A 15,391-nucleotide genomic window follows, 5' to 3' on the forward strand; every position below is an offset into this window, starting at 1 on the left:
AGATGCAAAGAAGGAATTTCTTTCTGTTGGGAGATGCAAAGAAGGAGTTTCTGCACTCAGATCGGGGAGCCTTCCAAGAGGAAAGATGCCTTCAACACTGATTCCTGAAAAGTGAGTAACAGAGGGAAGGAATGGCAACCCACTCCAGTACTTTCGCCTGGAAAATCCCATGGACGGAGAAGCCTGGTAGGCTGCAGTCCATGGGGTTGCTAGGAGTCGGACACGACTGAGCGACTTTGCTTTCACTTTTCACTTTCATGCACTGGAGAAGGAAATGGCAACCCACTCCAGTGTTCTTGCCTGGAGAATCCCAGGGACGGGGAAACCTGGTGGGCTGCCGTCTATGGGGTCTCACAGAGTCGGACACGACTGAAGTGACTTAGCAGTAGCAGTAAGCAAAAGGAACTGCATATGAAAATGCCTGGAGATAAGGGAGAGCTGGAATCTAAAAAAGATCCCCCTGCTGAGATTGTAGAGACCAGGAGGAAGGCAACATGAGGCGGGTAAGATGAGAGAGGCAAACCGGGTCAAATAATGAAATTATGCTCCATATGGGAAGTCTGGGCTTTATCTTTGGGCAGGTAGAAGCAAAAAGGACCTGGCTGAGGGGTTTCCCTGGTGGTCCAGTGGCTAAGACTCCATGCTCCCAATACAGGGAAGGTGGGTTCAATCCCTGGTCAGGGAACTAGAGCCCACATGCTGTAACTAAAGATGGAAGAGCCTGAGTGCCGCCACTAAGACCTGGCATGGCCAAATAAATAAAAACAAATAAAAAGAGTTTTAATTAAAAAAAAAAAAGGAACTGGGTGAATGGGTTTGTCAGTTCAGTCACTCAGTCGTGTCCGACTCTTTGCGACCCCATGGACTGTAGCACGCCAGGCTTCCCTGTCCATCACCAACTCCTGGAGCTTACTCAAACTCATGTCTATCAAGTCAGTGATGCCATTCAACCATCTCATCCTCTGTCATCGCCTTCTCCTCCCGCCTTCAATCTTTCCCAGCATCAGGGTCTTTTCCAGTGGAGCCTGTTCTTCACATCAGATGGCCAAAGTATTGGAGTTTCAACTTCAGCATCAGTCCTTCCAATGAATATTCAGGAAAGATTTCCTTTAGGATGGACTGGTTGGATCTCCTTGCATTCCAAGGGACTCTCAAGAGTCTTCTCCAACACCACACTTCAAAATCATCAATTCTTTGGCACTCAGCTTTCTTTATAGTCCAACTCTCACATCCATACATGACTACTGGAAAAACCATACCTTTGACTAGACGGTCCATCTAGTTTTTCCAGTAGTCTTGTATGGATGTGAGAGTCAGCCTTCTCTAACTCAGTAAATGGGTTTGAGGGATGCAGAAAGTGGAGAAGTCAAGGATGATTCCATCTGGGCAGATGACATACCATATGCTGAACTTGGTAACCACGCAGAGAGGCTGGTTTGAAGTAAGTTGATGGGCTCAGTTTGTAACATATTAGGTCTGAGATGCTGTTAGAATTTGGGCATGTGCAGTTAGATTGGGTCTCATCCTCTGGAGATTGCTGTGGTCCACAGCCAAAGATTCGAATGTTTAGACAGTAACCTAAGCTATGAAGTGGATGACATAATTACCCAAGAAGAATGTATCAGATGAGAAGAAAGAGAGCAGAGAAAGTGGTCCCTGTGAAGGACACTGAGGAATGAATAAAGAGAGAAAAGATAAAACCATGTGGCAGTCAAGAAAAGAAAGATGATGAAAAAGAGAGAATGCATTCACTGCCCCAAAGACAGGTCCAATGAGATAGGGCCCAGAGGGGTTCGTGGGATAAGTCCCATCACTGGTGAGTTTAGCTTTCAGTGGAGAGGTGATGGTGGCGGTCATAGTTCAGTGGAACAGGCAAGGAGGGAAATGGAGCTTTCTGACGAGGATTAATTTGTGAACTGAAAATTCTCTCTAGTAAATTTTTTCCCCTTTCAGAGGCTTTTCAAACAACTTTATGAAGAATTGCATTTTTTTTTCTGTTATTAAGCATACAACAATTTTAGAATTCAGAATGAAAGATCTGTTTAGTTCTAAAGTTCTTTAAAAGTTATACTTGACTGTTTGCAAGGGATTTATCCTGTTGGCAGGCTTTGTGTTGACTCAGACCTGTACTGACTGGGAACTCCTAGCACAAAGTCTGGTGAGAGAGGAAGGGACAATTCATTCCGCCTCTGAGTCATTAAAAAAAAACACAGACTTTCTTGCTCAATAGGTTTTCTAGATATTTTTCTGGACTAATTGTCAAACTATAGCAAATTAGAATTTGGCTATGGAAAGCAAGGAGTCCCTTGGACTGCAAGGAGACCCAACCAGTCCATCCTAAAGGAGATCACTCCTGGTTGTTCATTGATAGGACTGATGTTGAAGCTGAAACTCCAATACTTTGGCCACCTGATGCGAAGAGCTGACTCATTTGAAAAGACTCTGATGCCGGGGAAGATTGAGGGCAGGAGGAGAAGGGGATGACAGAGGATGAGATGGTTGGATGGCATCACTGATTCAATGGACATGGGTTTGGGTGGACTCGGGAGTTAGTGATGGACAGGGAGGCCTGGTGTGCTGTGGTTCATGGGGTCGCAAAGAGTCGGATACGACTGAGCGACTGAACTGAACTGAACTGATGGACTATAGCCTGCCAGGCTCCTCTGTCCATGGGATTCTCCAGGCAAGAATACTGGAGTGGGTTGCCATGCCCTCCTCCAGGGGATCTTCCTGACCCAGGGATCAAACCTATGTCTCTTGTGTCCCTGCATTGGCAGGTGGGTTATTTACCCTAGCTCCACCTGGGAAGCCTAGAGAGTTGCCTTAGTTGCTATTAATTCTAGGTAAACCAAGAGAATGACCAAGAGAATCAACCAAGAGAATTACTTTTGCTTTTTATACTTGAGTTTCTGCCATAAAATGATGTAGAAAGACAGAACAGATAAATCTTTGGTTTATTTTTACAGGCTGTATACACATATCCAGACTGGGAGAAGATAGATCAAGAGTACGTAAGAAATTCCTAGCTAGCAGATTAGGAACACTCTCTTTTATTTTCAAAGGGTGTGAAATCACCCTTTGTCTGCTCTAAGTCTTTCCAAAACATATCCTGAAACTTCAATACTTTGGCCAAAGTATTGGAGTTTCAGCAACTGAACTGAACTGAACTGATGGAAAGCATACACACCACAGAATACAAATGTAATGGGTGGAAGAAGACACACACATTTTTCTAAAGTCCAAAAAATATATGGAAAACTAAAGAATTTCTTTAAAAATATTATTAACTATTTACTTTGCAAAATCAACATGTGATAGTTTATATGTTTTTAAAAATATAACCTCACCAAATTCACTCAAGCTGTATAAAGTTGTATGAATATTTTCTCATGAACATGAACAGCCCTCTTCCTCTTTAACCCTGAAAGTTACATTTACACTGAAGTAGCCAGGAGATAGTGAAGGACAGGGAAGCCTGCTGTGCTACAGTCCGTGGAGTCTCAAAGGGTCGGACATGACTTAGCAACTGAACAGCAGTAACAAAGATGTCATGCTTCCCCGTGTTCTAAACCCTTCTCTCTCTCTCTCTCTCTTTCCTATTTTGTTTCCAGGTTGGAGGCACAAACTGTCTGTCAGACTTGATGGTAACAACATCACTCAAGGAAGTATATTTCTCCGTGTAGGTGGAACGATTGGGAAGACAGGGGAGTTTGAGTTTGTCAGGTAGGCAAGGATGATGACCTGGCAGGTAACAGTGCTGTACTCAGTTCATCATGCTCAGTAAGGCTCAGGCTTTTCTTTTCCTGTAATACAGTACCACCAGCTATCATCTGACAGTAACTTTTCTTTTTTCCCAAATATAAAATAGAAATCATAGTATCTATTTCATCCACAGTTCCAGCTACAGACAGAAAATTTTAGGAAATGTTAAGATGAAAATACAGATCTAGATAATAAAGCAAGTGGGAAAAAAACTGACAGGAAACAAGATATGCTTTTAATTCAGCCTGTTATTGTTATACAAATGTGGGCATATTGCTTTATTTTTAGGGCTTCCCTAATAGCTCAGTTGGTAAAGAATCTGCCTGCAATGCAGGAGACCCTGGTTTGATTCCTGGGTCAGGAAGATCCACTGGAGAAGGGATAGGCTACGCACTCCAGTATTCTTGGGCTTGCTTGGTGGCTCAGCTGGTAAAGAATCCACCTGCAATGCAGGAGACCTGGGTTCGATCCCTCAGTTGGCAAGATCCCCTGGAGAAGGGAAAGGCTACCTAATCCAGTATTCTGGCCTGCAGAATTCCATGGACTGTACTGTCTATAGGGCTGCAAAAACAATATATGCCATTATTGTTATACAAATTTGGGCATATTACTTTATTTTTATAGATTCCATATGAAATAAAGTATTTATATGAATAGCCGAATTTCTAATAAGCTCCCTAAGTAGTACTCACAGGTATAGTATATGTGTTAAGATAGTCAAAGGTAGGAATAATTCAGTAGAGACATTCACCCTGCACTCTCATAAAAGGTTACAGTATCCTTCTATCTTGAGTTTTCCTTAATTTTTTCTTCGATCAGCCTTAGCATTTTTGAATTACGTCTTCCACTTTCATCACTTAATTCTGCAACTCATTTCAGAATTAACATTGTACACACTAATTAGATGTTACCGTTTTGTGAACTGATGAATTAATTAGATGTTTTGGCTCTGTGATTTACATCATCTTCAAATACAAGGCAGAGGCACAAAAAGCAGAGGTTTTGTGGTTGTCGGTCGAGGGATACGTCAGATTAGTCACTCTGGTAGCCTTTGTGCTCATCATCTTGCCTTGGTGCAGCCGCCTGTAAAGGTGAGTTCAGTCAGTGATCGTCTGGATCCCAGTTCACACACAGGCTCCAACCCATGATTTCTAGCCGTGCCTCCCATTGTTTGGCTTTGTTCATCTTCAGCTTAGCCACATTACCCTGACTACACTGCTGCTGCTGCTCAGTCGCTTCAGTTGTGTCTGACTCTGTGCGACCCCATAGAGGGCAGCCCACCAGGCTCCCTGGTCCCTGGGATTCTCCAGGCAAGAACACTGGAGTGGGTTGCCATTTCCTTTCTCCAATGCATGAAAGTGAAAAGTGAAAGTGAAGTTGCTACCCAGCATTAAAATAGATCTAACCCTTTCCTCCCTTCCTGACTTTTATCCACGCTGTTCCATGTTCCAAATACCCTTCTCTGTCTTAGTAGATCTCATCTTGTCCTTCACATCTCCATTAAGCTATTCCTCTGAGAATAGTTCAACATGATCTTGTGTCTGTGGCTCTAAGGCCTACACTGCACTCATTGCCTGAGGCTGTAGAATCTGTGTCCTGCACAAAGGCAGCTGACCTGGGTCAGGTGGGGAGAGATGCGTGGTTCCCACCCCTTCTAAAATTTGTGAGAATGTTTTGTCATCTCTCTACTTCTTTTGCTAATGTCTAAAGAGGCTACTTGTCATGTCCTTGCATAATCATCCAATCCTCTTTTTTAAGAATAATTAAGCATTTCAGGTCCACAGTAAATGTTTCATCTTGGAATGAGGTCTGCTAAATGAATTTGTGTGCTAGTCTAGTCCCACTCTTCAGTCAAGCGTTAAGAGTCTGGCTTCACCATAGATTGCATGCTTGCATGCTAATGCGCTCAGTTGTGTCTGACTCTTTTGCAAACCCATGGACTGTAGCCCATCAGGCTCCTCTATCCATGGGATTTCCCAGGCAAACATACTGGAGTGGGTTGCCATTTCCTTCTCCGGGGGATCTTCCCATCCCGGGGATCGAACCCACATCCCCTGAATTGACAGGCAGATTATTTACCATGGAGGCACCAGGGAAGCCCTCACCGTACATTATATTTTAGTCATTTGGGTTTCCAGTGACACCATCGTTAAGGGCTGTGCTGTGTGTGCAGTGAGTGAAGGCAGTTCATGAAGCAACAGGGAAATGACCCCTTGAAGTGAAGTGAAGTGAAGTGGAGTCGCTCAGTCGTGTCCAACTCTTTGCAACCCCATGGACTGTAGCCCAGCAGGCTCCTCCATCCATGGAATTTTCCAGGCAAGAGTACTGGATTGGGTTGCCATTTCCTTCCCCAGGGGATCTTCCTGACCCAGGGATCAAACCCTGGTCTCCCGCATTGCAGGCAGACGCTTTACTGTCTGAGCCACCAGGGAAGCCCAGTATAACCTGAAAAAAGTTGTCCTCTGGTAATTAAATCAATTAATTCGACATGTAATAGAACAAGACAGGCCCTAGGAATAGCAGCATCCATTCTTGCATTCAGCAAACATGTAAATGCCTATCGTATACCAAGAATTGTTATAACTGCTGGGGAAACAGACACGGGTCCTACTCTCATGGAGCTCTTCCTCCAGTTAGAGGAGACAAACAATACATTAACAAAGCAGTGAGAAATGGCAGGACTAAAGAAACCTCATCTAGAGTAATTTTGGCTTGCATAAAACACGTCTTATGTCTCAAGTCTCTTATGACTTATTCTATTTCCACACTCACCAAAACACCTTTCTTTATCATTAGTTTGGTTACCCAATTCTTTTTATACAGATGAAGAAGGTACCAGGGGAAGGCTAGGAGTACATTTTGGTTAATGAAAAGGAAGCATTGCACCGCTGTTAGCTGATCAACAGGCTTGTAGTTTTTCTTTCACTTTTGTGTGAATTTAGTCTATCATTGATAGTCTGATGATTTTGGGGGTGTCAATAAACTCTAGTTTCTGATACCACAAAGCCAAGACCAGAGCTTTCACTGTGGAGAACTAGCCCTTAAAAATCAACTAATCAGGCTTCTCATTCTCCCTCTTTTTTCAAGCTTTAGAATTGTGCTGTTCTGAAATGCTGACCAAGGTGAATGGCAAGAATAAATCTCCTATAATCAAATGCAGGGAAATGAAACTTTCTCTTCCATGATACACACAGGTGTTGTCTTCCACTTCAATATTATGAATACCAAGCACAAGCTTATCAGTTTTATTCTTCCATTGACAGTGGAACACTGAAGCCAGGCATGACTTATACAGATTTAATTGATGCAGACATTAACGTTGGAAACATTACAAGCATTGAGTTCATTTGGAAGGAGTATTCATTTGAACGTTCTCAGAGTAAGCTGGGAGCAGAAATGGTGATAGATATATCTGGAAAATACGGATATAAGTAAGTCTTACTTTTTCCTTTGCATTTTCAAACACAGTTTAAACTTTGTAATTGACATTTAAAATCCATATGTAATTTGAAATTTTCAAATAGTATGAAAATGTGTGCCCCTCAAAAGTTTGCAGTTAAAGAGAAGAAAAATTATTTAAGAAACCAATACTGTATTTGTGAAAGTGTTTATAAAATAAAAACTACTCATTAAATTAGAAGACCTACCTACATTTTCTACCTCACCTACCCTGGAATCATATTAACATTGTCTTTTTTCCCCCTTTACATTTTTCAGATCTGCTTTCTGTAGCCAAAACATCATAGGACCTAATATTGCCCAGATCCTGAAACCATGCTAATCTCAGATATATCACATATAATCTTGATGGATTTACTTAATGGGAGCAATGGGAAAATTAATCTCCCTCTAGCTGGCATCCAGACCAAACTTGGCCCTTGTAAATGAGATAGAAAGGTACAGTTGCCTTTTTTCTGTATAGGATGTTTTTCTTATTGAAAAGCTTTTATCTGAACCTTAAAACCAGACTGAGCCCTGGGACAAAGTACAGTACTGTGACCTATAGGATTCTGGTTTTCAGTGACCAAATAGAGCTGTGTTGCAATTTCTCTGAATTAAGAAGAGGTGCTCCAAGGATGGTGGTACAGACTTGTCAGTGAAAATGAGCCTCTGTCTGATTGAGTGTTTGAAGTACATTTAGAGCATTTCCAAGTGGAATAGCCATTGTTCAAAACGATTTGAAGAATATTTGCTATGCTGTTAAATCTTGCTAAGACAAATTATGTCTATAGCTCATGATGTACAGTAGATGGTGACCCCGTGGGTTGGTACATCTATTGATTAATAATGAAAACTAATGAGAGCACATTAGTATTGTCAAGGTGTTCCTTGGTCTTCAGAGTGAGTGAGAGGTAGAAGAGATTTTGGAGCTCATCTGTGATGTTTGCATCAGTAAGTAATAGGTCCTGAGGATCTTCAGCATCTTCTAGAAGCCTCCTATCACAGAATTACTTATCATTCTAGGCCTTGAAGGTCCCGTTACAAATTTGTATTTATTCTAAGGCAGCATTTCATTTCCAAAGCACTTGACGAATGCCTTGCGTTTATAATAACAATATTGCAATTTCTAAATGTGTTGTTTTCTCTTTTATTTTGCTTCAATTTCATCTAATTCAGTTGTCCTCACGCAGTGAAAATAAAAGACGAGCATTTTTATTTGTTCTGTTTTCTGTCACTGGCCTCAGTGTTTAGCACTGGGCTATAAACATTATTGGAAAGAAATAATGACGGATACTCTGCAGGATATTTCTTGATTCTCCTTGGTGCCTGGCTGCCAACTGAATCTTAAGAAGAGACCCATGGCTGTACATGAGCTTGAGTTGTGGTAGAAAGCAGAGAACAGAGTGGGGTTACTTTCCCATTGAACAAGGAGGAGATAGAAGGTTGACTGGAGAACAAGGCGTAGTGGAAGGAGGAAAGGAGATGAGGATGTTTTCAGCATGATCGGGCTGAGCATCCTACCTCCCTGGTGCCGTATCAGCCCGAGGCCCACACCAGCGCAGGAACAGGGTGGCCAGGAGCAGCCCCAGCAGGAGGGCCTGGCCCCTACTAACTGTGTCACAGCCCCAGTACTCCTGAGCAAGCTGGCAATGGAGTCAGCTGCATGGCTCTAGGGGCCAGAAACTTCCCGTGAGAGAGCTGCCTTAAGCCTGCACTACTCTCTGCTCAGCCTTTCTTCCTTTCAGGAGGGTCTCACCAGCTGAAGGAAGAATTATGAGCCAGGATACTGCATTAAACTCTCTGAGTCCTGGCCTGCTTGCTTGTTCAAGGGATCTCTGGGCTGGCTCTTTCTTAGCTTGAAAAGACAAATTGGAGTCAATTAACTTCTGGGATCCCTACTTTAATTAACTATAGAATTTCTGTCCTATTGTTCTTATATCTGTCCCCTTTTCTGCATTATAAGAATGTTGTGAATGTGAAAAATAGAGCAGGAGCTAGCCAGGCAGATCTGAGAGTTCAGGGTGACAGCACTGAAGTGCATTTAGAGCATTTCCAGGTGGAATAGCCATTGTTCAAATGGTTTGAAGAATATTTACTATGTTGTTAAATCTTGCTAAGACAAATTATGTCTATAGCTCATGATGTATAGTAGGTGGTAACCCCGTGGGTTGGTACATCTAATGATTAATAATGAAAACTAATGAGAGCACATTAGTATTTTCAAAGTGTTCCTTGGTCTTCAGACTGAGTGAGAGGTAGAAGAGATTTTGGAGCTTTTCTCTGTATATTGCCACCTAGGAAAGCTCTTTTTAAAAAATTCTTTTTCTCTCTGAGTACCCTGTGTTACTATAGAAGGGTATTTGTGGTGAAGACCGTTAGGAAATCCTTCTGCTTCTTGAGCGAACTGCCCTTAGTGCTGAAAAGTGACTTCCCACCCCATTAGTCATCACTTCCTTCACTGCCCATCGCCATCGATCCGCACTCCAAACTTGTCATCACATCACCCACAAACACCGCCTCTAAACTTGCACATGGGAGGGTCTTGCTCTTGGACCACATCTGCTTCCTCTTTAGGCCAATGGAGTGAACTTCAGATCTTACATGTAATACCATCTCTCCCACCTACACATCAGTATGAATCTGTAAACAGTAAATTTGTTTAACATAACTGTAATATCTATTTTATAAAAATTGACAGTAATTTTTAAATAGATTTAAGATTAAAAGAATTAACAATAATTCCTTAATGTTATCTTACATTCCAGTTGTTTTTACATTTCCCAGATTGTCTGAAAAAGGTCTTTCGACCATTGATTGGTTTAAATTTATATCCAAACAAGATCCAAAAATTTCATATGATTAGTAGGTCCCTGTCTCTAGAGGTTTTCCCTCCCCCTTCTTTCACACCAGTTTTTAAATAAACCAAATTACTTGTCCTCTAAAATTTCTCGCATTCAACTGATGGGATCCCCTTGATATATTGTAGTACATTCCTCTCTCCTGTGTATTTCCTATAAACTAGTTACTTAGGTCAGGATACTTGTTGGGATTCAGGTGGGCCTTGACCCCTTCCATGCTCGTCTGCAGGATACACACTTTCTGCACCTTACTTACAGCTTTCAAGTTAACTGGTAATCTTTCTTTTTTAAAAAAGTCTTTGTTGAATTTGTTATAGTATTGCTTCTGTTTTATGTTTTAGTTTTTTGGCTGCAAGGCATGTGGGATCTTAACTCCCCCACCAGAGTTTAAACACGCATTGAAAGGCAAGGTCTCAACTATTGGATCACCTGGGAAGTCCCTGCTGGTCATCTTTTATTCATTCAAAGGATTATGCCCACACTAGCACTTCATAGATTTGAAAGGGCTATACCAGTTAGAGTTGTAGGTAAAATAAAACATTGAATGTCTTTGACTTTAGTTGCTAAATGGCAAGGTAAGAGGAGAAAGGTGACATGAAGAAGGTTTACAAGGGTTTGTGCTCTGGGAGGACTGGAAGAAAGGGGCAAATTGTGTAAAGATCCAGTTATGGACGAGGCATTGACCTCTGCACTTCGTCTAGGGCTGGAGGAGCTCCATCATAAATGTTCCTGCAGAAGTAAGGAAAATTCACATAGCTGCTTAAGTTGTGTGTCTGTTTCCCCAGGCTCCTCAGAACAAAGTGAATAATAGAAATCACCCTGTGTAAAAGAGCCCTCAAGTTTTGTTGACTCTGCAAGTCTTCAGAACAAGCAGAGCATTTCAGGAACAGAAGTATAATTTATGCCAAGTTGCTGTTTGCCAGCCTTTTAAAATCTAAGCTCATGTTAGATAAACGTAAAAATCTCATGTCCCTTCTGGGGACTTTTCTCTTCTACTTGGGAAAATCAAATTTTTTTCATATACCCTCTGGCTAAAAAGAGTTGGGAAATCTTTGCTTTCTGCAGATTGTGTAATAAAAATAATAGGTGTGTTTTGTGTTATGTTGTATGATTTTTTTCCCCCCAAATACATACTTATATTATAATACCAGATGGGCTTCTTGATTTTACACGTGATTCTCTAGAGTTCTGCTCTAAGTGATTTATACTCAGGAGAGTGGAATGTTTCTACTAGATTTCACTCCAATATGAGGGAATGTCTGAATGCCTATATAGACTGGGGCAAAGATTTTTGGTCAATGTTTTCTCACTTGTACGTCTATTTTTAATTTATTTTTGGCTATGCTGGGTCTTCATCGCTGCATGTGGTCTTTCTTTAGTTGCGATGAGTGGGAGCTATTCTCTAGGTGTGCTGAGCAGGCTTCTCATCGTGGTGGCTTCTCTTATTGTGGAACATGGGTTCTAGGACTGTGGGCTTCAGGAGTTGTGGCGCACAGGCTTAGCTGCTCAGAGGCGTGTGGAATCTCCCCAGACCAGGGATCAAACCCTTGTCCCCTTGCACTGGTAGGCAGATTCTTAACCACTGGACCACCAAGGGAATCCCAGTCTATTTTCAAAGTTTGAGTTTTGCAAACATTTCACCTTTATACAGTCATATATCTTTCTTTTATTTTCATAGGCTTTTTAAAATTCATTCATTTAAAAAACATTTACTGAGTTACCTTTTATGTGCCAAGCATTGTGGCTAAGTCATGAGGTTATTTGAAATATACAAGAGAGCATTGCAGAGGACATAGGAAAATTAATCTTTGAGCATAATACATCATGATAAGAACTGTGACAGAAGCAGACACAGAGGTGACAGTGGCATAGAAAAAAACACCTTATTCGACTCAGCTCACACCTCCACCCTTCACTCATTGATCTCCTATAAAAGCAATAATGATAAAGATAGTGCAGTAGGTTTTCATTTCTGAATTCTGTGGTTATCGTATCTATTTTTATAAGTGATTCTATTTTGGAATTCACTGTACTGTATTTTTCCAGTGTCTTTGGTCCTAGAGAAACAGAACTGATCTTTCACTCAAACACTCACACATAAATCTGTCCATCACAGATCCACTGACTGTCAGCTATGGCCATAAGAGCAATAATTTCCTTAAAGGTCCCAGGTCATGCACAGCAGATTTAGGATGATGCCAACCAGAGCATGACTAGTCTTCTCATCTCAGGCTCCTCTAAGACTCCGTCCAATGGTCTTAGTGGAATCAACTGCAGAACAATGCCCATGAGACATGAACACAGATACAGTTATCAAACATCAATCCATCATTTAGGTATAACCACAGCGAACCTAGGCATCTCAGATGGTGCTAGTGGTAAAGAACCTGCTTGCCAATGCAGGAGGCATAAGAGATGCAGTTTCGATCACTGGGTTGGGAAGATCCTCTAGAGGAAGAAATGACAACCCACTCCAGTATTCTTGCCTGAAGAATCCATGGACAGAGGAGCCTGGCGGGCTAAGGTCCATAGAGATACAAGGAGGCAGACATGACTGAAGCGACTTCATATGCACAGCAGCCTAACATTTAAAATAACTGAAGGCTAGAGATGTATGAGTGTATCAGATCAGATCAGATCAGTCGCTCAGTCGTGTCCAACTCTTTGCGACCCCATTAATCGCAGCACGCCAGGCCTCCCTGTCCATCACCAACTCCCAGACTTCACTGAGACTCATGTCCATCGAGTCAGTGATGCCATCCAGCCATCTCATCCTCTGTCATCCCCTTCTCCTCCTGCCCCCAATCCCTCCCAGCATCAGAGTCTTTTCCAATGAGTCAACTCTTTGCATGAGGTGGCCAAAGTACTGGAGTTTCAGCTTTAGCATCATTCCTTCCAAAGAAATCCCAGGGCTGATCTCCTTCAGAATGGACTGGTTGGATCTCCTTGCAGTCCAAGGGACTCTCAATAGTCTTCTCCAGCACCACAGTTCAAAAGCATCAATTCTTTGGCGCTCAGCCTTCTTCACAGTCCAACTCTCACATCCATACATGACCACAGGAAAACCATAGCATTGACTAGACAAACCTTTGTTGGCAAAGTAATGTCTCTGCTTTTGAATATACTATCTAGGTTGGTCATAACTTTCCTTCCAAGGAGTAAGCGTCTTTTAATTTCATGGCTGCAGTCACCATCTGTAGTGATTTTGGAGCCCAAAAAAATTAAGTCTGACACTGTTTCCACAGTTTCCCCATCTATTTGCATTGAAGTGGTGGGACTGGATGCCATGATCTTCGTTTTCTGAATGTTGAGCTTTAAGCCAACTTTTTCACTCTCCTCTTTCACTTTCATCAAGAGGCTTTTTAGTTCCTCTTCACTTTCTGCCATAAAGGTGGTGTCATGTGCATATCTGAGGTTATTGATATTTCTCCCAGAAATCTTGATTCCAGCTTGTGTTTCTTCCAGTCCAGCGTTTCTTATGATGTACTCTGCAGATAAGTTAAATAAACAGGGTGACAATATACAGCCTTGACGAACTCCTTTTCCTATTTGGAACCAGTCTGTTGTTCCATGTCCAGTTCTAACTATTGCTTCCTGACCTACATACAAATTTCTCAAGAGGCAGATCAAGTGGTCTGGTATTCCTATCTCTTTCAGAATTTTCCACAGTTTATTGTGATCCACACAGTCAAAGGCTTTAGCATAGTCAATAAAGCAGAAATAGATGTTTTTCTGGAACTCTCTTGCTTTTTTGATGATCCAGCAGATGTTGGCAATTTGATCTCTGGTTCCTCTGCCTTTTCTAAAACCAGCTTGAACATCAGGAAGTTCACAGTTCACACATTGCTGAAGCCTGGCTTGGAGAATTTTGAGCGTTACTTTACTAGCGTGTGAGATGAGTGCAATTGTGCGGTAGTTTGAACATTCTTTGGCATTGCCTTTCTTTGGGATTGGAATGAAAACTGACCTTTTCCAGTCCTGTGGCCACTGCTGAGTTTTCCAAATTTGCTGGCATATTGAGTGCAGCACTTTCACAGCATCATCTTTCAGGATTTGGAATAGCTCAACTGGAATTCCATCACCTCCACTAGCTTTGTTCGTAGTGATGCTTTCTAAGGCCCACTTGACTTCACATTCCAGGATGTCTGGCTCTAGGTCAGTGATCACACCATCGTGATTATCTGGGTCGTGAAGATCTTTTTTGTACAGTTCTTCTGTGTATTCTTGCCACCTCTTCTTAATATCTTCTGCTTCTGTTAGGTCCATACCATTTCTGTCCTTTATCGAGCTCATCTTTGCATGAAATGTTCCTTTGGTATCTCTAATTTTCTTGAAGAGATCCCTAGTCTTTCCCATTCTGTTGTTTTCCTCTATTTCTTTGCATTGATCGCTGAAGAAGGCTTTCGTATCTCTTCTTGCTAGTCTTTGGAACTGTACATTCAGATGTTTATATCTTTCCTTTTCTCCTTTGCTTTTCACTTCTCTTCTTTTCACAGCTATTTGTAAGGCCTCCCCAGACAGCCATTTTGCTTTTTTGCATTTCTTTTCCATGGGGATGGTCTTGATCCCTGTCTCCTGTACAATGTCATGAACCTCATTCCATAGTTCATCAGGCACTCTATCTATCAGATCTAGGCCCTTAAATCTATTTCTCACTTCCACTGTTTAATCATAAGGGATTTGATTTAGGTCATACCTGAATGGTCTAGTGGTTTTCCCTACTTTCTTCTATTTAAGTCTGAATTTGGCAATAAGGAGTTCATCATCTGAGCCACAGTCAGCTCCTGGTCTTGTTTTTGCTGACTGTATAGAGCTTCTCCATCTTTGGCTGCAAAGAATATAATCAATCTGATTTCCGTGTTGACCATCTGGTGATGTCCATGTGTAGAGTCTTCTCTTGTGTTGTTGGAAGAGGGTGTTTGCTATGACCAGTGCATTTTCTTGGCAAAACTCTATCAGTCTTTGCCCTGCTTCATTCCGTATTTCAAGGCCAAATTTGCCTGTTACTTCAGGTGTTTCTTGACTTCCTACTTTTGCATTCCAGTCCCCTATAATGAAAAGGACATCTTTTTCGGGTGTTAGTTCTAAAAGGTCTTGTAGGTCTTCATAGAACCGTTCAACTTCAGCTTCTTCAGCGTTACTGGTTGGGGCATAGACTTGGATTACTGTGATATTGAATGGTTTGCCTTGGAAATGAACAGAGATCATTCTGTCGTTTTTGAAATTGCATCCAAGTACTGCATTTCAGACTCTTTTGTTGACCATGATGGCCACTGCATTTCTTCTGAGGGATTCCTGCCCACAGTAGTAGATATAATGGTCATCTCAGT

General features: G+C 41.8%; 1 protein-coding gene across 4 annotated transcripts in view; it reads left to right on the forward strand.

The window, feature by feature from the left end:
* The window catches only part of PNLIPRP3 (pancreatic lipase related protein 3), a 43,512-nt gene extending 35,094 nt beyond the window's left edge, over positions 1-8,418 (forward strand). For 2 of the 4 annotated variants that reach the window (XM_086378299.1, XM_086378300.1), the window contains 3 exons: positions 3,612-3,723; positions 7,026-7,193; positions 7,480-8,418. In XM_086378299.1, coding sequence (XP_086234425.1) covers positions 3,612-3,723; positions 7,026-7,193; positions 7,480-7,543 — 344 coding nt within the window. In that variant the 3' untranslated portion in view covers positions 7,544-8,418. Of the gene's footprint in view, positions 1-3,611; positions 3,724-6,849; positions 7,194-7,479 lie in introns of those variants that run through there. The other 2 variants (XM_086378302.1, XM_086378301.1) reach the window with 2 other exon arrangements.
* The last annotated feature ends 6,973 nt before the right edge of the window (positions 8,419-15,391 follow it).

This window comes from Bos grunniens, chromosome 26 (assembly GCF_055505025.1).
Source record: "Bos grunniens cultivar Pamir isolate PY7600 chromosome 26, Bosgru_T2T1.0, whole genome shotgun sequence".
Taxonomy (NCBI): Eukaryota; Metazoa; Chordata; class Mammalia; order Artiodactyla; family Bovidae; genus Bos; species Bos grunniens.